The 27,578-nt window shown below is 63.9% G+C and overlaps 8 protein-coding genes across 8 annotated transcripts; all 8 read right to left on the bottom strand.

Moving 5' to 3' along the window:
• Positions 1-230: 230 nt before the first annotated feature.
• On the bottom strand, positions 231-2,177 carry LDBPK_211120 (aspartyl-tRNA synthetase, putative; the record flags this gene model as incomplete). The annotated part of the gene is made up of 1 exon (XM_003860581.1): positions 231-2,177. The coding sequence occupies one exon, from the start codon at positions 2,175-2,177 to the stop codon at positions 231-233; it is 1,947 nt and encodes a 648-aa protein (XP_003860629.1).
• A 2,059-nt stretch (positions 2,178-4,236) lies between these two features.
• LDBPK_211110 (hypothetical protein) lies at positions 4,237-6,369 on the bottom strand (the record flags this gene model as incomplete). Its single annotated transcript, XM_003860580.1, has 1 exon — positions 4,237-6,369. One exon carries the CDS (start codon positions 6,367-6,369, stop codon positions 4,237-4,239), a length of 2,133 nt encoding a protein of 710 aa, XP_003860628.1.
• A 796-nt stretch (positions 6,370-7,165) lies between these two features.
• On the bottom strand, positions 7,166-11,854 carry LDBPK_211100 (mis-match repair protein, putative; the record flags this gene model as incomplete). Its single annotated transcript, XM_003860579.1, has 1 exon — positions 7,166-11,854. The coding sequence occupies one exon, from the start codon at positions 11,852-11,854 to the stop codon at positions 7,166-7,168; it is 4,689 nt and encodes a 1,562-aa protein (XP_003860627.1).
• Positions 11,855-12,986: 1,132 nt separating this feature from the next.
• On the bottom strand, positions 12,987-13,598 carry LDBPK_211090 (hypothetical protein, conserved; the record flags this gene model as incomplete). The annotated part of the gene is made up of 1 exon (XM_003860578.1): positions 12,987-13,598. The coding sequence occupies one exon, from the start codon at positions 13,596-13,598 to the stop codon at positions 12,987-12,989; it is 612 nt and encodes a 203-aa protein (XP_003860626.1).
• An 894-nt stretch (positions 13,599-14,492) lies between these two features.
• On the bottom strand, positions 14,493-14,819 carry LDBPK_211080 (hypothetical protein, conserved; the record flags this gene model as incomplete). Its single annotated transcript, XM_003860577.1, has 1 exon — positions 14,493-14,819. The coding sequence occupies one exon, from the start codon at positions 14,817-14,819 to the stop codon at positions 14,493-14,495; it is 327 nt and encodes a 108-aa protein (XP_003860625.1).
• Positions 14,820-15,707: 888 nt separating this feature from the next.
• LDBPK_211070 (hypothetical protein, conserved) lies at positions 15,708-18,563 on the bottom strand (the record flags this gene model as incomplete). The annotated part of the gene is made up of 1 exon (XM_003860576.1): positions 15,708-18,563. One exon carries the CDS (start codon positions 18,561-18,563, stop codon positions 15,708-15,710), a length of 2,856 nt encoding a protein of 951 aa, XP_003860624.1.
• A 1,432-nt stretch (positions 18,564-19,995) lies between these two features.
• On the bottom strand, positions 19,996-23,835 carry LDBPK_211060 (hypothetical protein, conserved; the record flags this gene model as incomplete). The annotated part of the gene is made up of 1 exon (XM_003860575.1): positions 19,996-23,835. One exon carries the CDS (start codon positions 23,833-23,835, stop codon positions 19,996-19,998), a length of 3,840 nt encoding a protein of 1,279 aa, XP_003860623.1.
• A 1,175-nt stretch (positions 23,836-25,010) lies between these two features.
• LDBPK_211050 (hypothetical protein, conserved) lies at positions 25,011-27,578 on the bottom strand (the record flags this gene model as incomplete). Its single annotated transcript, XM_003860574.1, has 1 exon — positions 25,011-27,578. The coding sequence occupies one exon, from the start codon at positions 27,576-27,578 to the stop codon at positions 25,011-25,013; it is 2,568 nt and encodes an 855-aa protein (XP_003860622.1).

Below are 27,578 nucleotides of genomic sequence, written 5' to 3'. Positions count from 1 at the left end.
GAGGGGCAGAGAGAATAGGGCGTAAACACCCGCACACACACACAGCGTACGATCGCAGACATCGCCGCCGACTCCCCTATCCACCTCTGAGTCTGTTGGTGTGCATGTGCGAGGCGGGCGTTGGCGAAGCGTCACAGCGCCAAACGGCTGGGCACGCACTGCTTCAGTCCATCACCTCATTTGCCTCTCTCCTTTCCTCTGAGGTAGAAGGGACGGGAGGGTGGGCGGCATCACGGGCTGATCCGCTTCGGGTCGCGTGGGAACAGTGACACCTGCCGGATGTCGTCGAGGCCGAGGAAGAAGAGGGCAATGCGCTCGAGCCCCAGGCCGAAGCCGCCGTGTGGCCACGCGCCGTAGCGGAAGGAGTCGACGTAGTCCTTCACGCTCACCTTGTCCACCTTCTTCGCCGACAGCCGTTGTTCCAGCAGCTCTATCTGATGGACACGCTGTGCACCGCTGCAGATCTCCTCCCCACGTAGGTACATATCGTAGCTCCGCGTTGGGCCGTCCGGCGTTGATGGGTCCACCGGCATCGTGTAAAAGGGCCTGGCAGAGGAAGGAAAGCTGTCGATCACGTAGAGGTCAACCCCGTAGCGCTCTTTTATGAGCTGGCCGAGGCGGCGCTCCTGCGGCAGCGTAAAGTCCTCAACAGGCAGTGTGCAGTCGGCCATGGCCCCTGCGCCGCCGCAACCCGCCAGCAGGTGCGACGCGTTTGCGAAGCTCATGCGAAGCACGCGGCACCCACTACCGTCTCCGCCCACGCGAGCGTGATAAGGATCAACTTGCGCGGAGATTTTGAACGGTGTCCGCGTCGTCGGAGAGGCGTCTGTGGTGATCCCCAAGGACGTCACGCGATCTAGTGCTACCTCGCAGCACACATCACGCGGCGCGTGACCGCGACTGCCACAGCGAGGCGGCTCCGCAGCGGTGGCAGGTTGCGGATCACCGCCGCCGTTTTGCAGTCCTTCCCCTTGTTGCTGTTGCTGCTTCCAGAGAGCATCGATAAGGTTGCCGTGCTGCTGTGTGAGGTGCGCCAGAACAGCGCACATGACTGGCTCCAGCACGTCGAGCACCTCTGTGTGACTGTCTTTGACCACCATCTCACCATCGAGACCAACGAACTCCGTCAAGTGCCGATGCGTCAGACTATTCTCGGCGCGAAACACCGGCCCGACCTCAAACACCCGCATCGCGTCGCCCATGACCATCATCTGCTTGTACAGCTGCGGTGACTGCGCCAGGTACGCCTTGCGCTCAAAGTAGTCCACCCGGAACACGTTGCTGCCGCCCTCCGACGCGGCCCCGAGCAGCTTCGGCGTGTGCACCTCGATGAAATCGCGTGCGAGAAGCTCGTTGCGGAAGCTCTGCCCGAGGGCCGACACGAGCCGCGACGTCGCGATCATTTTTTCTGTGCGGAGGTCCATAACGCGGTGGTTGAGACGGGTGTCCAGCTTTGCGTTAATGTCGTGATACGGAAACGGTAGCGGGGCGGCCGCCTGGCTGACGACATGCAGCGCCGTCACCTGCAGCTCCCACCCCCGGCACGTAGTCGACTGCACAGGGGTGTCCGCGCGGCGCACGACGCCCGTGACATCGACAATAGACTCTGGCGTAATGCTCCTCGCCTGCTTCGTCAGCTCCTTGCCCTCGCACACTGCCTGCACGGACTCCAGCGGCGGCTGCCGGAGGTGGAGAAAGGCAAGCCTGCCGCGGCCGCGCGTCCGCTCTAAGCGAGCCCGCACGGTGACCTCGTCGCCTTCGCGAACGCATCCACTCTCACCGCAGCTGCCGTTAAAGGCAGCGCGGAGGAAGGCAATGGAGGTGCCGTGTGCAGTCAGGCACGTTCTGCCGCAGACGCCTCCCGAGATGGCGCCGTTAGTCAACGTGGCTGCCTCCGTCGGGGCAGCAGATGGGGTAGAGGGTGGAGACGATGGGGTAGAGGGTGGAGACGATGGGGAACAATGAGGCGAACTGATGCTGGAAGCACCTTGGGTGCCGCTGGCGCTCGTACTGCAGAAGCGCTGCGCGGAGACCTGTGAGTCAGGGAGAGATGTCCGTCTCTCGGGCACCGCTGACGAAGACGCAACGACGACCACCGCGGCCACCATTCCGGACGTGGGCCTTGCAATGCCACGCAGGCGACATGGCACGCACGACGAAAGCGACACCCGCAGCATCCCGCACTGTTGGACCTTGATCGCTCCTCTACTTCCTCAGAGCACGTCGTGAAGGTGACGTGTGCCCCGCAGGAAGGATGGGGAGGGGTGTAATAGGGAGGGGAGCGGGGGTGAGACTGCCAACACTCTCCTGCTGAGCCGTCGACGTGACACGTACGCGTGTGCGTCTGCGCGCATGTATGGGCTGGTGCGACAGCGAAGGTACATGATAGAGAGGGGACGAGATGAAGGACAGAGAGAGAAGCGAAATGGCGCAGCGTCAGCAACTGAGAAGTCGAGAACGATGGCGTGGACGTGGGGGAGGGGAGCGGAGGACACGCAGCATGCGAAAAGGCGTGTCGTAAGGTGGGGGAAGACGTATGCTGCGAAAATCGGAGAAGGGGCACGTCTTGGCCGGCACAGTCCTCCTTCGTTCCGCGGTTCCGTCTCGTGCGCGTTCGCGTCTCTTTGCGTTCGGTTCTGGTCTGATAGTCGCGGATGCGGGATGTGGCGGCGGTGGGGGTGCCGGTGCACCCATGTGAGATAGGCACAGAGAGCGCGCGTGAGGGCGTGCGGCTGTCGAGGAGGGATGGGGGGGAGGCGAGAGGGGACTTGGGTGTCGGCAACACGTCATGCTTCCTCTATGTGTCCGGGGTCCGTGCGCCTCGGAATGCGGCGTGCGGGAAGCGTGCTGCGCGGGGATCCCAAAAAGAGAGCGCGCACACACACACAAAGGCATCGAGAGATATTATCGAGAGGGAATGGGGGTGTGCGGGTGCGCGCACCGAATCCATTAAAGTGCCAGCACGCCCCACCGACATGCACGCCTTTCACGGTGCTCGTGTTGCATGTCTTGTGCTCGCGTTGCGATACGGCGACTGAGGGAGCGGGCAGATGAGGGGGGAGGAACGGCACACGCATGCACACACACACACACACGCACACTTAGAGAGACAGACATGATAGCAAACACGCACACGCATATGCACGCGCACAGGCTCGAGCTCGGTGGCTCAAAGACAGACTAGCGCAGAGGTAATGAAAAATAAGCGCGCACATCTGCTGGTCGCGTATTCCGTTCCGTGAAAACGTATGCGCTCCTTTCCTTGCGTCAACGTGAGTCCCACCTCAGTGCCGCACAACGTGACGTCCAACCGCCCCTCCACTGCCACCCCCTCTCCCTCCGACCCCTGTCACAGACCCAACCTCGCGCGGGCCGATGGCAGCCGTAGGACACACACGCGCCACAGCAACGCGCCGACCCAGCCATCGGAGAGCACGGCCCCCACCCACGCCCACGCCCACAGCCCATGCTTCGCGGGGCGCCGCGCAGCCGCGCCCACCATGCCGGCCGCCACCGGGCGCATCCCCCTCGCGGTGGCGCTCGGGCACCCCACCCACACCAGCGGGCGGTGTGAGGGCCGGGCCGGGTGGGAGACGCTCGGGTCACGATGGCGCTCTGCCCATCATGTGGATGGATACAGATCTGCCTCGCTGTCGCGGGCCACTCCGATGCAACGTCATCCAGGACGCCACCGCCGGCACCAGCAGCGACACATCGCTCTGAACCCTCCCCCCTGCGGCGTAGGCGCCTGAACCCGTCACCACCAGAAGCGGCTCGGCACTTGGCAGGGGATGGGGGAGGGGGCTGCCAGGCTCTCCCACGGAGAGAAAGTGGGTGCACTGGTCCCTGAGGTGCCACGCGCTGAGAGGGGTGTGTGTGCCACGCCCCCTTCACCTTCACCCGCCATCAGAGAGAGGAGGCGCGTACAGAATCTAAATCACGCAAGGCGCGTCTCACCACCACCCCTGCTTTCTACCGGCGTACGTACGCTCCCGGGGAGAGTGCGACAGGCAAGTGAGTCCGGAACGCATACGCGACAGCAAGCGAGGAGGGGAGCACACGAAGCGAGAAAAAAGTTCGATAGAAGAACGCCGGCCCGGCCATGCGTTCATGTGTCCGCAAGCGTGCAGAGTGTGGATTTGATTGTGCGAGTCGCCGCATGGCGCAACCGATCACCCGCTATCTCCCTCCCTCAGCGCGCCAGCAGCCCGCTTCTGCGAGGCCCTGGTGCTGTCGCTAGCCGGAGTACGTCACTTCACGGGTGACAAGTTGGTCCACCTCCTTGATAGTGGTGATGTATTGCTCCGGCAGCGCCAGTTCTCGCCTCTCTTGATCGCCGTCCGCCATGCGCACCGTGACCGTAGCGTTCACGTTAGATGCCATCCTCGTCACAATAGGTGTGTTGCACTCCTCTGCGAGGTGGATCGTCAGCCCGCTCACCTTCGCCGCATGCACGCCTGGCGCCGAAGTCTCAATAAGCACCTCCTGCCGCTCCGTATCGCTGATCCGCACCGGGCCAACACTGCTCGCCAGCTGCAGCTTCGAGTTCTGGCAGCGCTCCACAGCAACTCCCCTCACCTTCACCGGGATCGTCACATAGGTGTTGAAGCAGTCTAGGATGCGGACGAGGTGACGGCTGTCGAGCTTCTCCTCTGGCAGCACAACGAGCACCGGCTCTTGCTTCGCCCCGGAGGCGGGGCTGACGAGGGGCTGGTGGTAGTGCTGCACCGTCCACGTCTGCGTGACGGCGTCGAACGTGCACTCTGGCGTCGGTTTCGACTGCTGCGCGTCCGTGGGTTGCGGCTCAGCGAACTTAGACGCCTTGCTTGGCGGCGGCATGGCTCCTACCACCACAGCACCCTGTGTGCGAGGCATGGGTGGCGCTGGCGCTGCTGTGGATGAGATTGTTGATGACGGCGGGTGCGTCGGAGGGCGCACCACCTGCTCGGCCGCTGTTTGTGAGCGGCGCCAGACAGGCACAGCCTCTCCGCGGTCGCGTGGGACGGACGGCGGGCGTGGCTCGCTTATGTATCGGGGCATCCGTGACTCGAGCGACTCTCCCCATGGCACGGCTCTCGGGTAGCGGTATAGCACCAGTAGCACCATCCGCTCCAGTGCATCGCGCAGCATCACGGCCCACGTCACGGTCGCCTTGGCCAGCTCCCGCTGTCCAAGAGCGCAGCCGTTCTCCTGCTGCAGCAGCAGCACGTTCCCCCTCGCCGTGATCTTCTTGATGTACGTGTTGGCACTGCTGAACGCTTCCTCAATGACGACACACGGCTCCAAGTCGGTTGCGAGCCACGTGAAGACATTGCCGGCCTCCAGCACCGCGTGCGCGTGCGGGCGGTCGTCTTCGCGGCGGCGAATCACGTCCTCACACGTGGCGGTCAGCCCATTCAGCGACGTGTTCAGCGGCGCAAAGATTTTGGCCAGGTTTGATCGATCCCTCGGTCGCTCGCTCGTCGCACGGACCGCCGCGAGACACTGTGTGTGCGCCTGTGCGACACGCAGGACCACCTTCGACAGCGCCTCCACGTCCCTGTCCTGGACACGCGAGGCGGCGCGCACCAGCGTCTCGAACGGTGCCTCGCCAACGTCTGACGGGTGACGGAGACGGCGGCTGCGCTCGACGGCGCGGCGGTTGTGGTGCGCGAACCAGGGCCCGTGCGGGTACGTCTTGGAGACAAAGTGTGACAGTGTACTCAGAGCCACGTTTGCCTGACGTAGCCAGGCCGGTAAGACGATGGCGAGGGCAGCAACGGCGGTGTTCGACGTTGCGGGGCTCGTCGATGACGACGACAGTGTTGCTCGGCCTGGCTCGAACGCCGACATGGCGTGCGTCGACAAGGCACTGAGCTTCTGCTGCATAGATGTCAAGTAGCCCTGCGCATCTCCAGTGAAAGCGATGGATCGATGCAAGGCCCAGCCAAGCGACTCTATGAGGACCCCAATGCACTGAAGAGCGTCCTCAGTCAGCGATGACGAGGAGGAGGCCTCCAGCGATGCCTTTGCGCGAAAGAAATTGCCCGCCGCCCGCTGCGCGGCAGCCACGACGCTATCCTGCACTGCCGTGATAGCGCCGTCGTACATGACCCGGAAGGTGTACACGCAAGCAGGCTCGGTATCGCCATCGTCGTCGTACGCGGTGGCCGACGCTGCGTCTGCATTCGGTCGAGAGTGGGTCTCCATGTAGGTGAGGAGGCGGGCGTGTTCGCGGAGCACCTCCTGCAGCGCGTTCTGCGCCGCCGCGACGTACGGCATATTCAGGCTCGCGCCCTGCTGTAGAAGCTCACGGAAGGCTACCTCCACCTCATCGAGGTTTGGTATCGTCTCCTCTGGCCGCGGTGGCGGCGTCGTCAGAGCCACCATGGCGCCCGTTGAACGGGAGAAGTACACAACACAAAGCAGAACGCGGGGAGGGCGACAAGTAGAGAAGGACGAGCGCTGCGAGGAAAGAGAGAGGAAGGGCTAGCAAGGCGCTGCAAAGACGAGGACGAAGGGGAGGGAGGCGGGAGATAAACGAGTGCACACCTCCGGTGAGCAGGGAGGAGGCGGCGGCGGCACGGCTGTCGCCCTCCCTCACTGCCTTGAGGCATGCGCAGCTGTACGCCGCTCCCCTCCTCTTTTTCGCCTGTCTCTCCCACACGGCCAGCAGGATAGGGGAGGGTCGAGGCGACCGCGCGGGTGTGCCTGTGTAGAGCGGCATCCGGCAAGGCCAAGATGGGGAAAGGGGGGGGGGGCACTGTCAGGGGATGGTGTCTCTCAGGCATAGAGAACCGTCACCCGAGCAACGGCAGGTGGGGGGAGGGGTTCATGGAAACAGCGGTGGCGAAGCAGGAAGCGAGAAGCCGAAGCACAGTCAAAAAAAAAGGAGCAAGCGAATGCGCGCCCACGTGGCGGAGTGGCGCGTGGGAGAAAAGCGACGCGGGGGAGGGAGGTGCTCCCATGGGCAGCGGGCGCGGCTCCAGAAGGAGGGGATGGCTGAGCTGGAGAAAAGATCGGCTGAGGTCGTCACTGGCCAATCCGTGCATCGAAGACGCGCACAGCGCACACGCATATGGGCATCGCTGCAACTTGAGTGGCAGCGTTGTCTCGCAGCGGCCGGCTTACGGGGCGCCACATCCATTCCCCTCCCAGCAGCCCATTCACCACCCGAATCCCTGCTTCACACCTCATTCTCTTCTGTGTGCGCCTCCGCTGGCGATTGGCATGTTCGTGTGCGCCGCGCCATGGCCAGGACCGGCTCGAAAAAGTGCAGCTTCTCCGCCAGCGCGAGGCCGTACCAGCGCTGCGGGCACGGACCAGGGAAGAGCGTGTGACCAAAGCGAGCAATCGTTATGCGTGTCCGTGCTGGCCCCCGCCAACTCGAGTCAGCCACGCCATCTCGGCCCCCGTCCCGCGCCGCCAGATGCTGGAAGGTGACACGGAAGTGAAAAGCGACGACGCGCGCCGGTCGCACCCGTGCGAGGCTGGGCAGCCCGGGGTAGTGCGTCGTGAGCACCGAGTGCACGCGGCGGTCGCTCAGGAGGAGCGCCGTGGCCCAAGCAAGACTGAAGCCTTGTGCGGTGGTAGTGCTGCGGCCGAGCTCGTCGATGAGGGCGACACTCTCAGCCGTCGCGGCGTGGGTCAGCTCGCTCAGCTCCATAAGCTCGCGTCGGAAAGAAGAGTGCGTGATGCTGGGGAGCTCATCACACAGCATGTGGGCAAGGAGGCGGTCGGCAAGGAACAGCTGCGCGTGCTGTGCAGGCACAAAGCAGCCCGCCTGCGCAAGGGTGAAGTACTGCCCGAGAATTCGGAGCAGAGTCGTCTTGCCGCACGCGTTGGGGCCGGTGACGACACAAACGTCGCCGCCGCCACTGCCCCACGACATCGTCAGGCCACCGCTGGAGCCGCTGGCTGGCCTGGCCTTGCCCCCGACTTCCGCGCCCGTCCACCGTGCCGACAGCCCTGCACGCGCCACCGCGCGGCTTGGTGGCTGCCACTGGGCCGCGGAGGGGTGCAGCGCGCTGTCAAGAAAGAGACGCACTTCAGAGGCGTGGCGCGTCTCTGTCTCCGTCGTCGCCGCCGATGTCATGGTATGCGCCGTAAGAGTCGACAGTGGCGGCGTGCATGACGGCGTCGCTGCATCGCTGGACGTCGCGGACGTGCCCGCGGATGCCGCTGTTCCACCTCCCTGGCCCCCTAAATCGGCAGCGGCGCTTGCGGCGTCAGTGTATTCGTCCACCCTGTCCCACGAAGCCCCGGCGCCGCCTGCGACTGAGGTGGCTCTCCGCCCCGAAGAAGCCACTGCCTCGCCATCCCCAGGTAGCTCTGTCATCAACGTGCGCACGCGTGGCGCCGTCGTCGACCCCGTCGGTAGCTCGACCAGCACCGGTCGGGTGCACTGATGTGTCAGCGAGTAGAGCGCAAAGCATAGCAGGGTGTCAAGCAGCGCCACCGACTCTACCGTAGCCTGCAGAGAGCCGAGGAACTCATGCTGGATGGCGCGGACGAGGGGCTGCACACTGTGCAGCTGCAACTGCAGGATCGCGGCGACGCACTCCTGCGCCCGGGCGCAGCGGTAGTCGAGGTCCTCTGTGCTGCACCGCACTCTGCGGCGACGCAGCTGACGAGGTGCTGTGTGGTTCGCGCCGAACGTGAAAGGGGAGAAAGGATCAATGACGGACGACTCGAATCCGGCGCCGTCCGCATCGCTCGTATGCCGTGACAGTTCCGTCGGAGGGGACGACGAGGCGGTGCAGAAGGGGTCGCCAGCAGAAGTGGGCGGGTGCCACGGAGAACTACGCAGAGTCCGCCCCTGGCCCTGCTGCTGCTCCTGTTGCCGCCGCAGCTGCTGCTCACGCAGGGCGGAAAGATACAAAGCAAAATGCGAGCCGCCTGCGTAGCGCCACGTGAAGGGACCGGCCTGCGCCTTTGCCTCCTCTGCAACGGCGTAGGAGAGGCAGTACAGCTTCACCGGGTCCGGCTCCAGGCGCAGCGAGAAGATCCGGTACGTCGCGCGCAGCTCCGCTGCGTAGGAGGTGATGTCGGAGATGCGGAGGCTCAGCCTCGTGCGAAGTGCATCCAGCTCGCCGCTATGCGGAGCCTGCACAAGGAAACACATGCGGAGGAGCCGCAAAAAGACTCCTGTGACGCGCTGCGACCGCTCCTGCGGGTGCTGATGCGAGGCCAGCGCGTCTCCGTCGTCGCTGCGCAGTCGTCGTCGCGGCCGTTGTGGCTGCTGCTGCTGCGCCACCACCGACACGCTCGGCGGGATGTGTGTGCTACCTGTGTCGGCACTATGCAGCGCTCCGTAGTGCGCGGCGCTCCTCTCATGGTGCCCGACGACAGACGGCAGCACAGAGCGCTCGAGGTAGGTGCCCATGAGGGTCTCCAGCTCGGGGAAGCGGCACTGCCCAAGCGCGGTGGCGATGCTGTGCAGTACCGAAGGGTGCGCTGCGGTGCTGCGCAGATCGTGTGACGGCGCTGCCGCGTCTGAGCCGCCACCCGGCAGTGGTGATGGCGTCGATGGCGGTACGCCTTCTCCATTCACTGGTGCCTGCACTCTCGGCAGCGGCCCCAGGTAGGCCTTGAGCTGTACGCGCAGCTGCTCCAGGTGGGGCAGAGCGCTCCAGAGCAGCTGCAGCGACTCCAGGTACGACTGCTGCTGTGCACTGCTTCTCTCGCGTCGTGGTTGATGCGTCAGCGTCGCCGTCAAGCGCTCCAGGTCAAGCGCGGCGGTGTGTCTCAGAAGTACGCGTAGCATGTGAAGTCGCCTCGGCTCGCAGAGAAGCCATTCGACAGCGTCGTGGCGGCCTTGAACAGCAACGCGGTCACGCAGCGGTTGGAGAAGAGTGCGGCGGAGGTAGCGCTGGCCCATGACCGTGCAGGCGCGTGGGATGGCGTCCACAAGCGCGACCGTCTGCAGCGGTGGCGGTTCGGCAAGGTCGTGGCCAAGAAACATCGGCCTCCGCGCCGCTCCATATCGCTGAGCGCGCACCCGCTGCTGCCGGTCAGCCCTCTCACTGTCGTTCGCTGCGTTGCGCATGAGCTCCATCGACGCCGCCGCCGCCGCTGACACGCATGCGGTGTCCGGGATAATCTGCAGCACACGTGCCGTGGTGCGGGAGACCTCCATGTAATGCTCCAGAGCCTCTGCCCGCACGCGCACGGAGCCTGGCAGCAGATGCATATCGTTTACGTGCTCCATGTACAAGACAACCGCGTTAGCGGCCGCCACGCACAGGTAGCGGTCTGTGTCCTCAATGCACAGTGACGCCTCGGCCGACGACTTCAGCTGCGACAGTCGTTGCACCCCCTCCTCCGCATTGTAGAAGCAGCGCTGCACACTTGTGAAGGTCATGTGGGCGCCGTGCTGCCGCAGCACCGTTTGCACCAGCTCACTATCGACGGCGGTCGATGGGACAAGCACCTCGACTGGGTTGCGTGTGTGCAGCAGCGATGCTGTCTTGAAGAAGGTGGCCGTGTCCCCGTACTGGAAGAGAGACACGGTCAGTGACGGCAACTCGCAGAGCGCGACGCCGACCTCCTTGGCGTTGTTGAAGATGAGCGCCGCAACACAGCACGGTTCGGCTTGGGCCGCCGCCGCAGAGGCGGCCGGAGTAACCATCTTCGACGCTCCTGTCGCACTGGGAAAGGTCGCAGTACTAGAGATGGCGGACGTGGCAGCAGCAGCGCGCCTTCCGGCACGGAGGGCTGCCGAGCCGCTGGCGCAAGGCGAGCTAGCGAAGCCGCCGGTGACGGAGGGGGAGTGGAAAAAGAGGGCGGCGGCCGAAGCGGCTGATCGATGCCCCGCTGAGTTGAGGTGGCGGGCACCGTCCGAAATGGAGCTGTACTCGTGCGTCTGCTGCTGCTGCTCGTGGTCAGAGTGCTCGTGCAGTGGGGAGGGAGGACGTGGTGGCGGCGGAGCAAGCAGCTGCCCGTCCGTGTAGCGCCCATCGACGTCATGCGGCGTGTGAGCGGCAAGCTTCATGCCGACAGCTGCTTGCCGGCGCCCTTCACGGCTCGCGTACGCTGCGTGGTGAAGCCGGGAGCCGTCCTGGGCCGCCGCTTTCGCCGCTTCTCCGCGCTCCACAGGGGAGACCGACTGAGCCACTGGCCACAGCGTCGCTCCTCGGCAGTCGCTCATGGGGTTGCCGTGCGTCGATGGCGGCGGACGGCGCAGAGGTCGACGAGCTCCTGGCATACCAGAGTCGTGCGGCATGGCAGCGCCACCTTCCCAGGCCGCCTCCTCCGCGTCAGCCGCCATCTCCGCGGAGTGGGCTTTATGCATCGCATATGGTGCGGCGGCGGCGCCTGCTCCAAACACTCCTCCAGCTGCTCCGGGGCCCATAGTACCGCTGACTCGTAGCTGCGACTGCAGCAGCTGATGCGGGCCGCACGTGCCGTGACGCCACGGAGCGGTTGCTCGCGAAGGTCCCGCTAACTCGTAGTTGTTCTCATCGGTCGGCGCATTCTCGGCATGTGGCCATCCACCACCGTCTCCGCTATACGCTGAGGTGTACGGATGCGACTCGTAATATGTCCGCTCCGCTGCCGGTGTAGGCAGCAGCGGAAAGTAGCGCACGGGCTGCGACGCCACGGTGTAGTGCGACGACGCGGGACAGAAACCGCTGGTCGTGGGAGTAGCGAAGAGTGCATGTACAGGCGGCGGCACTGCTCTGTGGTACGCGTGCCCCGAAAACGGCCCGCTAACCCTGCCGTCTGCAAGCGTGTGCGGTGGGGCTGTAACAACGGGAGCAGTGGTAGCGGCAGCGAAGACGCGACTGTGTCTTCGTGACGCCGCCTCTGGCGGCAGCGCTGGTGCGCGCGGCGGCCCGTACAACTCGTTCCACGCAGTGGGCGAGGTAAACATCTGCACATGTCTCTCTGCCTCTTATTCGCCGCCCTTCGCCCCAGTCTCTCCTTGCGTGCCCCCCCCTCTCGAGGGACGGGAGGGTGAGCGTGTACGGCAGCAGATAGAAGAGGGAATGTGGGCGAGAAGGCTCCAGTCGCGCGCATCTGTGCGTGCGCACGCCTGGGGCTATCGTCTTCGTCGGTCTAAGGCGGAAGCATGCAACTCTGTGGATGCGTGCCTCCTCGATGGAGGCTTCGTGCGTATGCTCTAGCGGGAGAGACAGAGAAAGACGGGGGAGGGAGAGGGGGAGGGGAGGTGACGTGACGTGGCCACGCGGTGCACACATGTGAATACTAATTTGAGAATGAGAAGGCGGGCAGACCGGCGGAGGGCGAGCAGCGATGCGCACGTAGGCCCATGCACTCGTGAAGAGCCCACAGATAGGGGGAGCGTGAGGAAAGGGCACGGCTCGAGGCTGGCTGGCGGTGTACCCTCCTACATGTACCTCGGTGAGTACGCGCGCCGAGTTGCGCACAAACAGCAGCTGGGTGGCCTACCCATCCACACGACACGGAGTGGGGGGAGAGGAGGCCGCGGTGGTTAATGATGTGCTGATGTTCTCTCTATGTCCCGTTGTTTGGGCAATGGGAAAGCGTCCCCTTCGAGATCCGCCGAGTCGAAGGAGGGAATATGAAGGCTAGCGAAGGAGGAAGGGGGGCCGCGAATGGCAGCGCCCTTGACCGACGTGGTTGCTAAGGAAGGGGGAGAGTGGGGGCGGCGGATGCACACACGTCAACGCGCACAGATGTGAAAACGCAGACAAAAAAAAAGTATGCAGACATGAGTGTCACCCTCCCCCCTCCTTCCTCGTCGTCGTGGTGGTCGTCTCACCGGAGCTGCGGCGAACGGCCATGCGGAGGAGAGAAGGGCCGGGTGAAGCACAGGCGTGCACAGCGGTGGCAGCGCTCAAGAGGTGCATACGCGCACACATACAGGAATTGACCGGGAAGGGGGAGTTCGCCGCGTGAAGAGGACCGAAACCGTTTCCGATGAGCTTCGCGCGTCCCTCGACCCCGCGCACGCCCATCACATTTATCGTCCCACTTCCCTCCCATCTTCCGTTTCCTCGAATGCATGCGCGCTAGCACTTTCATTGGTTCTTCTTCGACTGCGGCGCCGCGGTGACGGCGGCGGTGGCACGCATCTCCTCCACCCACGCATCCCTCGCCTTGATGAGCGGCGAAAGCTGAGTAAAGCCGCCGACACACGTGCAGAACATGTAGCGCAGCGTCACTGCAAAGGATGCGTTGCAGGACCAGCAGATGCGGAAGCACACGCCGAGCTCGAACAAGTGTATCAGCCAAGCGAGGACGCACACCGCCTGAATACCGGAGAGACTACGGAAGAGGAAGAGGCCTGCTTGAAGCAGTGCCCCCATCACGCTCTCTTCGAAAAACAAAAACGCGTTGAAGGGGATCGGCTCCGTCGGCACCTGGCCGGCGGCCATGGCTCTGCGCAGCGCGTAGCGCTCCATAGCAATAGCACGCACGTATTCGGGCAGCACCAAGTTCTTGCCCGTCGCATCCACTTCGACTCTGAAGGCGAGGTTGTTGAGAAGCACAAACGCAATGACTACCGGGAGATAAAGGCGCAGAGGGTGGCGATAAGGTAGGCGGTCGCTCCTCGACGAAGACTGGACAGCTTCAGCGGCGGCAGCCGCTGGTGTGCCACCGTTCGTGGCCCTCTTCGGCTCAGAGGGCATCTCAAGCGTGCGTGTGCGTGTGTGTCGTTGGAAGGCAGATGCTTACAGAAGTGTAGACAGATGGCGGCGGGTGTGGACGTGCCAAAACATAAAACGTGCGCTCGTGGTGGCTGGTTGTATATATGCATATGCCGAACATGATCGGCCGTGCTTGAACGGGACGATATCGCCGGCAATGAGGCTGACGATAATGTGTTGTCGGCCAAGATAGCAGAGGTGGTGGTAGTAATGCAGAAAGTACGGCATTTTTGGTTGGGGGAAGGAGGAGAGGAGGGCGGCAGCGGCGGGCGTGTCGTGGGGACGCCGCAAGTGAGCTGAAGCATGAGAGAAGCTCAGGTTGCTCAACTCCTCTTGCCTGCGTATCTGTCCCTGTTCACGTGTGCACTGCAGCCCCGCGCCCGGGGTAGCGAGATGTACGTCATCGTCGGTGCATGTGTGTAAGCATGGGCGTATGGAATGAAGTGCCGGCGAGCGCAGGAAGAGGTACTCACCCAAAGCCATCCGTCAGGCACCTATGCGCGCGCACATGTGTGTGTCTGTGTGTGCGTGTGTGTGTAAGAGAAACGCTCCGAAGCACTGCCGCCGTCTCAAGGCAGTTGGGCAGTTCGCATCGCAATGGACAGGCGAGAAGAACACCAAACGCCCTCCACTCCGCTCTCTCCTCGCCCACCTCCTCCACCGGAGCTGCGCATGCGCTCCACACCCTCATCGCCAGGGACGGCGCTTGCAAGAGTGAGAGAGTGAAAGGAGCGCGCAGGAAGAGGGCCACGAGCGAGAAGACGGAGAGCAAGGTGATAGCGCCGCGAACAGAATCGCCACCACCACCGCCAAACCCTTCATCGAGAGCGACGGCGACATCTTTTACACCTCGCCCTTTGTGTCGTTCTCCCCGGACTACAGCGTGGCCATCGCGGGAGCTGCAGCATCCACAGCACCGCTACTAGCTTGATACTCCGTCGTCACAAGAGCACGCAGCCATCGCAGCGTGTTGGGGACACCGCCCTGCGCGTCCACAATGACGCACAGCACCGTCGCGGCTATGAAGCCGCCGGCTCGCAGCACGGTGGCGTCAAAGTCGCGCTTGCGCTCATCCTGGCTGTTGGCGGTGTTGTACACGATGCGCAGCTGATCCCCAACGTTGTAGACGAGATTGGCAGTGCTCTTCGTCCTTTCCCAAACACGGGTGACGGTGTTCACGCACCATCGCGTCAGTCCGCTCATACTGCACTTGTGTTCACTTCTCAACCTAAAAAAGGGAAAGATAGAGAGAGCCACTCTTCTCGCGTTGCTACGGGACAGACGATGCGCAACAGCGCGCGCACGTCGAAGGGACGAGGATGTGGCGATGGCAGTGCCATGAGAGGTGCGCGTAAGCGAGTGGAGGTTGGGCATCAAGACGAACAAGAAAGAGAGAGAAGAGCAGACGCAGTGAAGCGCGAGCAGGCACGGCAAGAAGGCGCTACGAGAGAGAGAGAGGCGAGTGGGGGGAGAGAGCGAAGGCGGGGGGGAGGGAAGGGCTGGCGGCACAACCTCATCACCGCATACACACACACGCATGCACGAGCACACGAAGCGCATGCTGCCGCGCCGTCTTTGCCATTGCTCTCATCTCGCTGCAACGTTTCTATATCCCACCCACCCCCACCTCACGGCTGCGGCAGGAGGTCACTTCATGCTCCTGTCTCGCCTGCCTGCCCCCTCCCACCCCCCCCCTCAGCGCCACCACACCCGCCCGCTGTTCATGCATTCTCCTGTGGGCCGTTGTTCTCGCCGTCCTTGTCGCTGAGCGATGATCAAGGCGAGAGCCGCGTCGGCAGCCAAAACACACCAGATGATGATAATAATAGCAAATAAGCGCACGCGTGCATGTGCATGAGAAGCAGCCGTGGGGAAGGCGCCCGTGTGTGGAGAGCAGGAGAGGGCTCGCGCAACAGAGCGCGTGATCATCCACAGCACCCACGCACCCACGCGCGTACGCCCAGGAACGCCCAGGCAGTAGCAGAGCGAGGCAGCGAGCAGGCGTATATATGTGGGTGAGCCTCGGTTGTTCGCTTCGATGCGCAACCGCCCGCTGGCGCCTAGAGAAGCTGTGGACACCCATTACGGTGGTTAAGCCGACATCTTGAGCCGCCGCCGCGGGCGATACAGCGTCATCATGATCCAGCTGCCCGCCAGCAGCAGCGCCGACATGCCGACGAGCACGCCAACGTTCGACCACCGCCGTGAAGGACTAAAGCCGAGAAACTCAGCGTACTCGGTGCCGGTGTAGCAAGTGTTGGTATAGACAGCGGCGCGCGCGCCAAACATGCCCCGCATGAACAATGTAGAGGCGCGAGCATGTCGGCATGCGCCGGCGTACTCGGCAGTCGGCGCAGCTATGCACCCTTGGTGCGCCGCCGACGACGACGGTGGGATCACCGACACACGTGGCCAGGTGCCGTTCGCTTCAGCTGTGTCATTGTCGTGGCAGCCGAAAGACTTGCCGATGAACTGGGTCAGGATACATGACTCGTAGGCGAGGCGCACCACTGACATGAACGAAATGGCCTGCACCGTTTCCGGCAGCGTCTGCAGGTTCAGCACGAGGCCGGCCAAGATGATGTTGAGTGTGTAGAAGGTGAAGATGACGAAGCGCCCAACGTGGTCGGAAGGTAGCCAGGCGCACAGGAACCAAACACCGAAGTGGCTGCAGAAAGATGTCACGGCCAGGATGACGGAGAGCTCGAAGACGCCGCGGTACTCGTGCCACGGCTCCCCAAAGTTCGACAGCACGAAGACAGCAAGGGCCACGAAGGAGGCGAGGCCGAAGCGCCACAGCGCGGCCGTGATGGCGCAAAAGACGAGGTAGGTGCAGGCGCCGTAGTAGCCTCTGAAAGAGTAGTGCTGGAAGGCCGCGTACTCGCGCCGTAGCGTGTCCAGCGAGAGCACCGCCTGCAGCACCACGCAGCTGACGAGAAAGAAAATGATGCCGACACGGTTCTGCATGCCGTCCTGGCCGGCCTGACGACCGTAGAGCGCGGCGAGCGCCGCCGCCAGCGTCAGCCCGCACACCAGCGAAAAGACATCCCAAAGGAGGTTGTGCCGCAGCTCGAGAAAGCCGAAGTGGAACAGGTGCAGCAGCTGCACTATGCTAGACGGCGGCTGATGGAATGCCTCTGGCATATCGACGAGACCCATCGCGCAGGCCTCCATGTACGCCGTCACCTTGGCGCGCGTGCGCTGCTGCCGATGTGCGTACAGCTGGCTCAGCGGCGTGACTGAGAGTCCGTCCGCGTTCGTGCCGGTGTATGGGGAGAACGATGCTGAAGCTGCGACCGAGGATGGGCGCGACGCCTGCCCATCTGAGAAACTCTCAACGTTGATGATGGGGCGAAACTCCGACTCTGAGGTCGCTGCTGCGCCGCCTTCGCCGCTTTCAGAGCCGTCGCCACCGGCCGCGGGAGTCGTCATGCTCGCGGCGAGACGGTATAGACCGTGCACAGTCTGCTCACCAAGACGCTGCTGCTGAATGGAGGCGTCGACGGCGTCGTAGGAGTCAACCAGCGCTGCCATGAGGGGGTTGCGACGCGGCGTGGACGTTGCGGCGGCGGCGGTGCCAGTGGTGAGAGTGCCTGTCTCATCGGTTAGCTCCCCATCGCCGCTCGCGCTCGCTGCCATGTTCTCCCGCATGACGCCCTTGGGAAGCTTCACTGCCAGCATGTCCTGCACCGAGCCGGCAAAGACGCAGCGGTTTCGCTCCAGTAGCACGACATCGTGCACGTGCTGCAGCAGTGCCCAACGCGGCTGCACCATGGACAGCACGACGATGCGCTGAGCCTCGGCACAGCTCGCCGGATCGGCAAAGGTCGCGGCGGCGGTCGTGGCGGGGGTAAGCAACATGTCCGCCGGCGTCGATGGGCTTGCCTGCGCGCCGGAGTGCAGCCTGCTGTGACGCGGAGTGTATAGCAACACATCAGCCGCATGAGGGTTTGCGGCAAGATTGGCAGCGGTACACGCGGATACCCCACACTCACCAGCAGCGGTAGCAGCGGCGGCACACATGGCCTCACGCATGACGCGGCGGGCCTCGGCATCCGCTGCAGACGGTGCCGCCAGCTTCGACAAGATCGTCAAGTACTGCTGCGACTCGTGCGTGGCCAGTCCCTCGAGCGGTTCATCAAGAAGGAGTACAGAGGGATTGAGCAGCAGCTCCTTTCCCAGGGCGACACGGCGTCGCACGTAGAGAGAACAATTCTTGATCTTGGATGCCTCATGGGGTCCGAGCAACAGCTGCTGCAGCACCTCGTCCACCGAATACGCCTGCGCCGAGTTGGCGACGCGCAACGCACTGGCATACTGTAGGTTCTCGCGCACAGTGAGCTCCGCAAAGAGGCCGCCCGACGCCCTGGTGACGCGGCTGCCGCTCTCTTCCTCTTTATCGGCGACTTCGCCGACGTCCTCCAGGAAGCTCACCTGCGCCTGATACGTCGATGCGGAGACGGGGATGCCATTCAGCACCGTGTTGCCAGCCGTGCTCTCCACCCGACCTGCCATCACAGCGAGCAGGGCGAAGGCACTGTGCGTGCCACAGCAGTTCACGACCGCCGTGACGCGGCCACCACGGAAGAGGCAGGACACGTCGTCAATGACGTCACGCGCATTGAGCTGCACGCTGACGCTGTCGCAGCACAGCGTCAAGTAAGTCGTGCTCACCCCTCTCAGCGGGTTCTCCAAATCACCGGCAGAGTGGCCTGCGTTGCACCGGCGTCTGTGGCGCGTGCGCAATCGACCCGAGTGGGGGCCCGTGGCGCTGACAATGTGGAGGGCACCATTAATGCCGTCATCCGCGTGCTCGGCCACGGTGCTCGCCACCGAGTCACGCTGGCGATGATGATGCGGCGCCGCTTCGGAGACACCGTCACCGTTGCTGCTGCTGCTGCTGCCGCAACTCACGATGACCGTGGAAAGCGGCTGATATGTGCTCATGCCTCCCTTTTCTCTCTATTCGCTCACTCTTCCAATGGCGTCTGTGTGCAGATCGCGACCTGCGGAGGTGACGGCGAATCGCCACCGACACACGTCACACGCAAGAGTGTGTGAGAGAGTGAGAGAGCACTGCTGCTGCTGCTGCCTCCCGGCTTGCCCTCTCCCTCTCTGCAAGTGTAGTGATAATGGTGTAGATGTACGTATGCAGTGGTGATGTCGCTCGAGGAGGAAAGGCAATGCGGTGGGGAGGGGGATGCACTGTCCACACGGTGCGCACGGGTGTGTAGGTATGTGTGCCCGCGCACGAGGCGGGACCCCTGACGAAGTGGGGAAAAGGAGAGAAGGCGGGACGACCGAGAGGGCAACGTGTGATCGTGCAAGCAGGCGTCGAGGGCAAAGTTCGAGGCAGAGACAGAAAGAGAGAGAGGATGACCAAGTCGTTCACTAAAGGGTGTCTGTGAGTACAAGAGAGTGTGGAGAATGCAAACGGAGGTTTGGCCAGCAGCCACAACTCTGAGGAGGTATTGGGGGTGGGAGCTCCGCAGCATGGCAGCCGGTATTCAAGAGCCCCATCACTTGTAAGGTGCAGCGCAAAGGGCTGTCCCTCTCTCTCTACACCTCCCAGCTGCGGACACGCACGTGCAGGCGCGGGTGCGGGCACTGATGAGTGCGTGTGCGTGTATGTGCATGCTCTTTGCGTGAAATGATGCGGTGATCAAGTTACCCTCCATCCCCACCGTCCCTAGCGCTCGGCCACCTCTTCCTTCAGTGCTTCATCTCCCCCTAAACCTCCCATGAACGGCGGAGCCCTTTGACCGAATCATCCACGATGTGGTGCATGCGTGTGTGCTTGTGTCTGTGGATGTGTGGCGAGGCTAAAGTGGAAGTCCGGAAAGGAGGGAGCGGTGGGCGAGAGGATGGGCGAGAGGGCTATCCTTCATTTTCCTTCAACGAAGGAGTACGATGAGAAAAGCAGGTGCATACGGTATATGCATGGCACCGCACAAGAATCACCGCGCACCGACCCCTTCGAGTCGCTCACCCCATCTTCGTCTCCATCATCTTTCGGTGGACGCGGAGGCACACAAAGACGAGCCCACAAAGCCCTTCCGCCCGCTGCTCCGCCCCTTAAACGAGTGGAGGGGGGAGGCACCTAAGCACGCACACACACACACACACGCACACACGTGCACACACTCCTTCGACGCCGACGTGCGCATCGGCGTGCGTCGGCAGTTGCCGCTTAGGCTTGAAACGCCGCCGCAAACGGCAACTTCAGCGCACCTTTTATGTCTTTTGCCTTGCGGCGGTGTCTGCCGATTCGAAACGTGCGGCTTGGCATCAGTGCCCTCCTCCCTCCTTACCTCCCCCCACGGGAGGACACGGCGACTGAGCCTTCGATGCACTCGCGCCTCGAGCTCTCCACCCCGCCCTACAACAGCCCCTCCTTCTGCAGCACCTTCATGTGACTCGTGAACACCTTCTCCAGCGCGTTACTGGGGGTGGTGGAAGCCATCATAACCGCCAGGGCAGAGCGCAGAGCATCGTGCAGTGAGCCCTGCTCCTTGTACTGCCGGAAGTTCTCGGTGGACGTCGCTGTCTCCAGCGCCTTGCACAGCGACGCAACAACGGTTGGTGTCATGTCCGTCGCAGTGTAGGTGCCGCTCAGGCAGTGGCCCGGGATGCGACCGAGGGCCCCGGCAGCCTGGGTGCGCACCTTGAAGATGTGGTCGCGCACCACGGCAGTGCAGAGCGCCTCGACAGCTTCCACGGCGTACTTTGGCTCCGCTTCGAATACCTCCTCGCGGGAAAGCCCCATGCCAAGAGCGCACGCCGCGTTCCAGCGGTGTTTCGCCTCGCGTGGCACGGCATAGCGCAGAGAAGCCGCACCGGAGCCGCCACTTTCGCCTACGCTGTCGCCTTCTTGGTGGGTATTGTGGCCGCCACGCGTGTTGTTGGCGCGCAGGCATTCCAACAGCACGCGCAGAAAGCCCTCTGCAACGCCCTCCTCGAACTCCTCCACCTCGCTAATCAGCTCCTCAAAGGTGAGCACCTGGAGAAGGTGGTTCATCATGCGGATGCCATGTCCCTGCACGCCGCTCTCAGCGTCAATCACAGCCGCGTGCATGGCGGTGCTGCAGAGCGTCGCGATGTAGTCTGGCGAGTTGCGCACGACTGCGCACGATCCCTCCGGCAGCCGCCCGGTCACATTGGAGAGCGCGAAGGCAGCCTTGGTGCGCACTACCGGGTTTGGATCCGTCGTAAGCGAGTGCACGGCACTGTCGATGGCGACGCAGGCAAAGTCGTCCATCGAGGTGTATTGCCAGAGCCACACGCCCAAAGTAGTCAGGGCCTCCCCGCGCACGCGCGGCTGCGCGTCCGCTGCTGAGGACTGCACGTACGCCACAAATTCCTCGCACAAGCTGCGGTCCGCCACAGTGGACATGTATTCGTTGCCGATCTGTGCAATGCACCGAAGCGTCATGGTACGCACGTCCGCGCCGCAGCGACGCAGCCGCATAGCGGGGCGCAGCAACTCCTCGTGGATGCGCTGCTTGTGCTCCACAGAGGCTCGGTCGACCTGCCCCTCCGGCCGCTGCGCTGGGTCACTGGCGTTGTCGTCGAACGCCTTCCACACGTAGCCCATATAGTGCAACCACGTGCGCAGGCACTCCGCGAAAGCGTCGAGTGAGGCTGTTGGCGCTCGGCTACGCTGCGGCGACGGTGGCGCGGCGCCAGCATCCGGATCGGCGCCTTCTCCCTCCCCGTAAATCGGCGGAGGTACGCTCCGCTCCTCGGCGTTGTTGTCACCGCCCCCGGCAGCAGATTGCATGGGGCGTGACAGCGTAGCGGACGCGGACGGCGCGGGAGAGAGCTGCCCCTGCGAAGTAAGGTCGTCCTCACGCTCCACGACAGCTGAGACGCTCGCCATCGCAGCCGCCTCCGCGGCTTCCTCAGCGGCTTCCCACGCCGTGAGCGCCGACGCAACCTTCACCGAGGCGGTCATTAACGCCTCAAACTCGTTGTTCACCAGACGCGGATACAGCCGAGAGAGGGGCACCATGCAGCGCCACACCTCGACTCGGGTGTCGGCGTGACTCAGCATCGCCTGCAGGAAGCTCGCGGCAACAGCAGCACGGTCGCCTCCGGTGGCTAGGGTTTCATCGCCCTCACTGCGACCCTGCAGCCCAGTCTGCGCCTCGGCCGTCTCGGGCAGCTGCGCCGCCGCCACGCGCATCGCGTCGTTCTTCAAGATGTTGGACACGAGCACAGTTGCGGGCACGAACGCGCCGACCTCGTCGTGGGCCAGGAAGAAGTGCATCACGGGGAGCTGCAGCGTCCGCAGGGCGACCTCGCGTGAGCGAGGGCAACGGTGGTACGGGGTGACCGACACAACCGTCGCGTATGTGTTGAGAAGCGGCACGGCAGCAGCCGACAGCGGGGTCGTTGCCACAGTGCCGTCACCGGCGTTCTGTGGCTGCTGTTGCTGAGACTGCACCAGCCCCCAGCACAGGCTCTCGTGAAGTGAAGTCAGGATCATGCCACACTGGGCAGCAAGGGAGAGGAAGGCCGCTTGGCGGCCCGTCGGCGGCTCCTCGGCGTACTGCAACGTAGAGCGAAGCTTGTGCAGAAGCGCTGTCAGAGCCGCTGCCGCACCGCATCGAAGCGAGGTGTTGCACGGGTCCCCGCGAAGGAGAGGCTGCAGAAGAGGGTGGCGCAGCGGTGCGCCGGCCAAGCTGCGCACGTCCACCTGCGGGAACAGCACAGGGAGGAAGACGGTGGCGTTGAACGGGGAGTCTGTAAAGCGCACGAGGACGGCGGCCAGAGTCCACAGCGCCATCGTCTGCAGCTCCATCGCTGTGGCGGCGTCGTTGTCAGTGGCGTCCTCAGCAGGCGGTGGTGCTAGGCCACCTCTTGTATCCGAAGCGACGGCGACGGCGCTGCTGTTGCCAATGTGGCTCGCCGTGTCTGCGACCTGAGAGCGCGACAACGGCGACAAGGTCGACGATAATGAAGGCATCGGTTGGCTGCGCGGCCCCTGCAGGAGCACAACGGCATCCACAGCAAGACGGAAGAGTCGTTCTCCCAACTGGTCATCCGACATGGTGATGGTCGGTGCTCCGGCGGCCGGCGGCGCGGAAGACATGCGGCCGTCCAGCCAGTCCTGCGCAGCCAAAGGGTCCGCACTGCCGCTGCCGCTGCGTCCAACGGAGCCTGGCCGCCCACCAGCAACCGAGACGCTTCCCGACCGTCCGCCACGGCTGCCACGAAGGCCAAACGGGCTGCTACCGCTGCTGCCGCCCAGAGCCTGATTGGCGACCCCTCCAGCTCCAGTGGCGGTGGCACCGGGAAGGGGTGCCGGAGTCGCCATACCGCTCGTCCCGCGTGAGCGGCCACCCGTCGCCAGCTGCGCATCCTCGGCTGTGGAGAGGCAGTACCATAGAATCAAGTCCATCAGCTGCAGGATGCGCTGCGCCGAAGGACGGGTCGGTGGCGGCACTGTGGTACCGCCACCGCCGGCTGGCTGTGGGATCGACTTTAGCGGCGGCCCTGCATCCGCAGTGCCGCACACAGCTGCCGTTGGGAGCATGACACCACCTTGGTTGCCCTGCCCAGCGGGTGTGCCGTACGAGGACTTGGGTACTGGGGCGAAAGGTGGCGGTGGCGGACGGCGTCGTTCGCCCTCGTTGCTCACGCGCCACTGGGCCAACATACCGCTCAGCTGCGTCGCGCACTCTAGCACAAGTGGCAAGGACGGGACGGACATCGCCGCAGAGGCGAGGGCGTTGACATCCGGATGTCTGTGAGCCAAGCTGTTGGTGCTCGAGGGCGTGGCAGCGTTTGCCTCTGCAAACGGCGGTGGTGCCGGGCTCTTGCCCGTCGGCTGGTAGGGCGGCATCGCGGACCCGTACGACGGAGGCGGCAGAGGGGATAGCGACGACGCGGCGGCGCCGGACCAGCCGAGTGCGCTGGCGTACGACGGTAATGGGCCACAAACGGCACCGGCCGCAGCACCATGGTCGTCGTCCATATGGACGGCGCGCGCCACAGCAGCGATGCGACTGACCGCAGATGGCCGCAGGAGCTCCTTGAGAAACTGCAGATTATGAGTTGGATGGTATGAGAAGCCGATGCCGCCGCCACCCCTCGCAGCAGCGGCGGCACCGGAAGGCGTAGACGGCTTGGACCCCCCGGCAGCAGTACAACCGGACTTGTTGTCCGACTTGCCATCTCGACCGCGGTGGCGCGGCGATGTCTTGGGGGTGCTCATGACCAGGCCTACTATCGATTACGAGGAAAAGCGAAACAGTGAAGGACAACCACCAACACCACTCCCAACGGAGACGTCGAAGTGGCAGAAGCGGGCGATGCGGTAGCTGTGTGGTGGCGGTGGACAGCGTAGGACCAAGAGAAGGGTAGGGGGGACAAAGAGGCGGTGAGGATGCTCCGGCGAGCGACACAACACGCGCAAGCGCGAGAAGCGTGAGAGCGCGCGCCGCCCTCCGCTCGAGCGTTGGTGTTCAAACGATGAAAGGGGGAGGAGGTGGCACGTTGGCGAGAGCGGCGAGCTAAGAGAGCCGCTTCACACCCGTTGCGTGCCCCCACCCCCACTCTTAGGAAGGCCACACGCAACAGCAGTCGGGCGAATGCCAGAGCAAAGACAGAGGGAGAGAACGATGCAGACGGCGAGTAACAGTGGCAGGGAAGCCGAGGCAAGCGCCGCGTGCCCGTCGATAGGAGAGAGGGGCTTCTGCGCAGCCCCGAGTAGACCCCATCCCCGCGTTGCCCATCAAGCGGCGCCGCCCCTCCTCTCCCGCCCAACAAAAATAGCGGCACACTATCGGTGGGCACCACAGACGCACCGTCTCTCCGGGCCAGCACAACCACCAACACGGCCACTGCCACGGCTCACCTCTTCCCTCTCCTATGCCGGGCAACGCCCATCATCACCACCCGTGTACGCGCACAGCCAAGAGGAGTGCCGGGCAATCAAGACAGATCCGAATGAGAGCACACACCGGAACACGCACCGGCACGCCTAGAGCGCGATTCAGCTCCCTTTTGCCTCCTTTCCATGTGCTCATCGTCCCCATGCAGCATGTGCGGTGAGCCTACAAGCCGTGCACAGCGCGCAGGCACACTCGTGCCACTACTGCTGCTGCTGCTGCTCCTCTCGCAAAACGGCACCACCGCCTCCTAAAGCGACGCAAGAGGGAGGGAGGGAGGGCTGTGGAAAGGCGGGTGTGTGTGTGTGGAGGGAGAGGAAGAGGAAGATGCCCTTTCTCTCCCCGCCTCTTCCGCGGAACCATCACGCCTCCGTGAGAAGGGGTCAACAAGATGGTGTCCGATAGTGGGCTGGGAGTTCGCGTGGTAGCGCAGCTGTCCAGCTATTCTCCATACACATATAGGTAAGCGACCACGCCGACGCGCTCTTGCTTTCCCCTCTCAATCCAGTCGCGCCGCCCCGAGACCGCCCTTCCTGCGCAGCTTCATCGGCCCGCTAGGCGCACTCGCAGTGACGGAATCGGTGCCACCGCTTACACTGACAGGCGCGGCTCCACCGGTGCCGCCGACTAGACTACTGATGCCGGGTCGGATTGACACCCTGCTAGCGGTCGGCACTGTCAGGACAGGCTGCGACGGCGGCGAGGATGCGAGCCCCGTGAGAGATGATGTAGACCCGTGAGCACCGCCGGCAGCATTCACTGGAGAGGCAGCGTAAGATGCAGCAGTAGGCGCTGACTTCGTGCCGGCAAAGAAGGGCGCCGTGGGCGCGCTCGGCGGTGGCGCGGTAGACTTGGCAAATTGCGAGCTCTCACGGAAAGCGTGGGGCCTGCTCTCGCCGTCGTCCTCACTCGCCGCAGCAGCTTCATCGTCGTCGCTCCAGCCACTGCCGCCGCCCCCCACTGAGGAAGCCGCATCAGCCACCGGTGTCGGCAGCACAGTGGCTACCGGGGTCGGGCGCAGCGGGCTAGAAGCACTTGACGACACGGGCGCCGAGACAGCATCGACGTGCTGCGGTGCAGCACCGGCAGTAGACAATGCAGAAGATATGGTGAAACCATCCAGCAGGCCCCATCCTCTTGATGCAGTGCCAGCCGGCACAGTGGCAGGCACAGGAGTGCTTGTCGACGAGGCATCCGTGCTTCCGTTGGCAGTGACGGGGCCGCCAGAGGGAACAGTCACCTGCTGCGCGGAGAGCTGCTTATGATGCGCCTCCAACTTCGCCATGGACGCATTCAGGAGCGACAACGCAGCCGTGCGACTCTCCGCGGACGTCGGGTCGACAGTCAGTGGCGATATGGCTGGAAGCACCGACTCGGCGAGCTGCTTGGCTGACAAGCACTCGAGAGACCCGTGCAGCGACCGCAGCGCCGCCACGCGTGACGGTTCGAAGGCGTCGCGGAGCATCGGGCGGCAGTACACCAGCATCACCATCGCCCGCTGCGACGGGGGTGTAATGTGCTCGGAGATGAGGTTGAGGGCTATGGTGGCGTTGGCGCGCAGCGCTCCGTCGACGTCGCGCTGCAGCTGCGCGAGGGCCTTCGGCACCTGGTCGCCAAGGATGCTCTCCGACATGTGAGGAGCGAGGTGCACCAATGCGCGCGCACTGTACTCCCGCACTCTGGGCGCCGAGTATGCGAACCCCTTGGCGTAGAGCGGCCAGATAGCGTTGTTCAGCGCCGTGGAGGACAGCTTCGCGCCGTAGGTCTCGACGCCCAGGAGCAGCTTGTAGCGCAGCAGCACATCGGCCGACTGGTAAAGCTGCACAAGCACCGGCGTTACATATGTATCAAAGTCCTCGCCCGCTGCGGTGCGCTCCGAGATCTTCAGCACAGGGTCGGCCAACGGCCCAATCGACACCCCTATCGCTCCCGAGCTGCCACTGGCCTTTGCAGCAGTGCGGACAAGCTCGCCGAGCCGCGGTAGAACGAAGCAGAGGCACGCCCGCAGTGGAAACTTTTCCACCGTCTCAGCCAGCGACTCGGCCAGCCGCATCTGCTGCGACAGATCCATCAGTAGCAACCCGGACAGCGCCTTCATGTACTGCACAAACGCGCTCTTCTTTACAAACTCGCAGTTCTCTAAGAAGGCCGCAATGGACTTGCGCATGCGCGGGTTTGGCGTTGTGAGGTGGATGCAGCCCTGGTGCAGAGACTTCGGCAGGCTCTGACGGCACACGTTTCGCAGCTCCGCCGCGCTAAGGTTGTGAGCCACTGAATTCAGCCTGCCGTTGATCGCCTCCTCGGCCGTCACCCCCACCGTTTCGTACAGTAAGCAGCCTACGCCCCATGCGTCCACGGCCACCACAGGATCCCCACTACCGACGTCACCGCAGCTGCTGCTACCCAGCTCCGGCGGGCAGCGATACCCGACGACCATTCCAGCGCGTCGCGCGGATTCGAAGAGGCAGCCGGGGGTACCCCTCGCCACTTCGTCCATTGCGGATATGAACTCCAGCCCGAATAGCCGCCAGAACCCCGACACAGCGGAGATAAAGATCGACCCGCAGTGTACGTTGCCATGCACCAGCCTGTTCGATTGAAGTGCCGCGAGTGCGCCACCCACTGTTTCCAGGCCGTACGCGACGGAGGCGGCGTACTCCTCCTCCATCTCTCCACAGTAGTGCCGTCGCAACTCTAAACTCTCCAAAACGTCTTTCAGCGCCACACACGGCTCCGTGGCTATGTAGATCGTTTCGCCGTGCTCCACCGCGCCGTGGCACTTGAGAAACCCTGGGATCATAAGGCTCTTTGCGCGGCGCATGGTGTTTCGGGCCAGCTGCTTGATCAGCTCGCGGTCACCGCTGCTGCCTGCCGTGGTCGCCGCAGAAACAGAGCAGGTAAAGATGGACACCCTCGTCTGCGCATCGTCGCTCTGTGTGCCGGGTCGCAGGGTCCAGCACATCCGTGGCGAGGTGTACACGGTGCGGCCAGGGTCATTGGCGGCAGGGGTGAAGGGGAAGCCCGGGATGCTGTCGGACAGGCCAAGGGCCTTGAGGAAGAAGGCCAT

Source organism: Leishmania donovani, chromosome 21 (assembly GCF_000227135.1).
Source record: "Leishmania donovani BPK282A1 complete genome, chromosome 21".
Lineage (NCBI taxonomy): Eukaryota > Euglenozoa > Kinetoplastea > Trypanosomatida > Trypanosomatidae > Leishmania > Leishmania donovani.
This window is presented reverse-complemented; position numbering and strand designations above follow the sequence as displayed.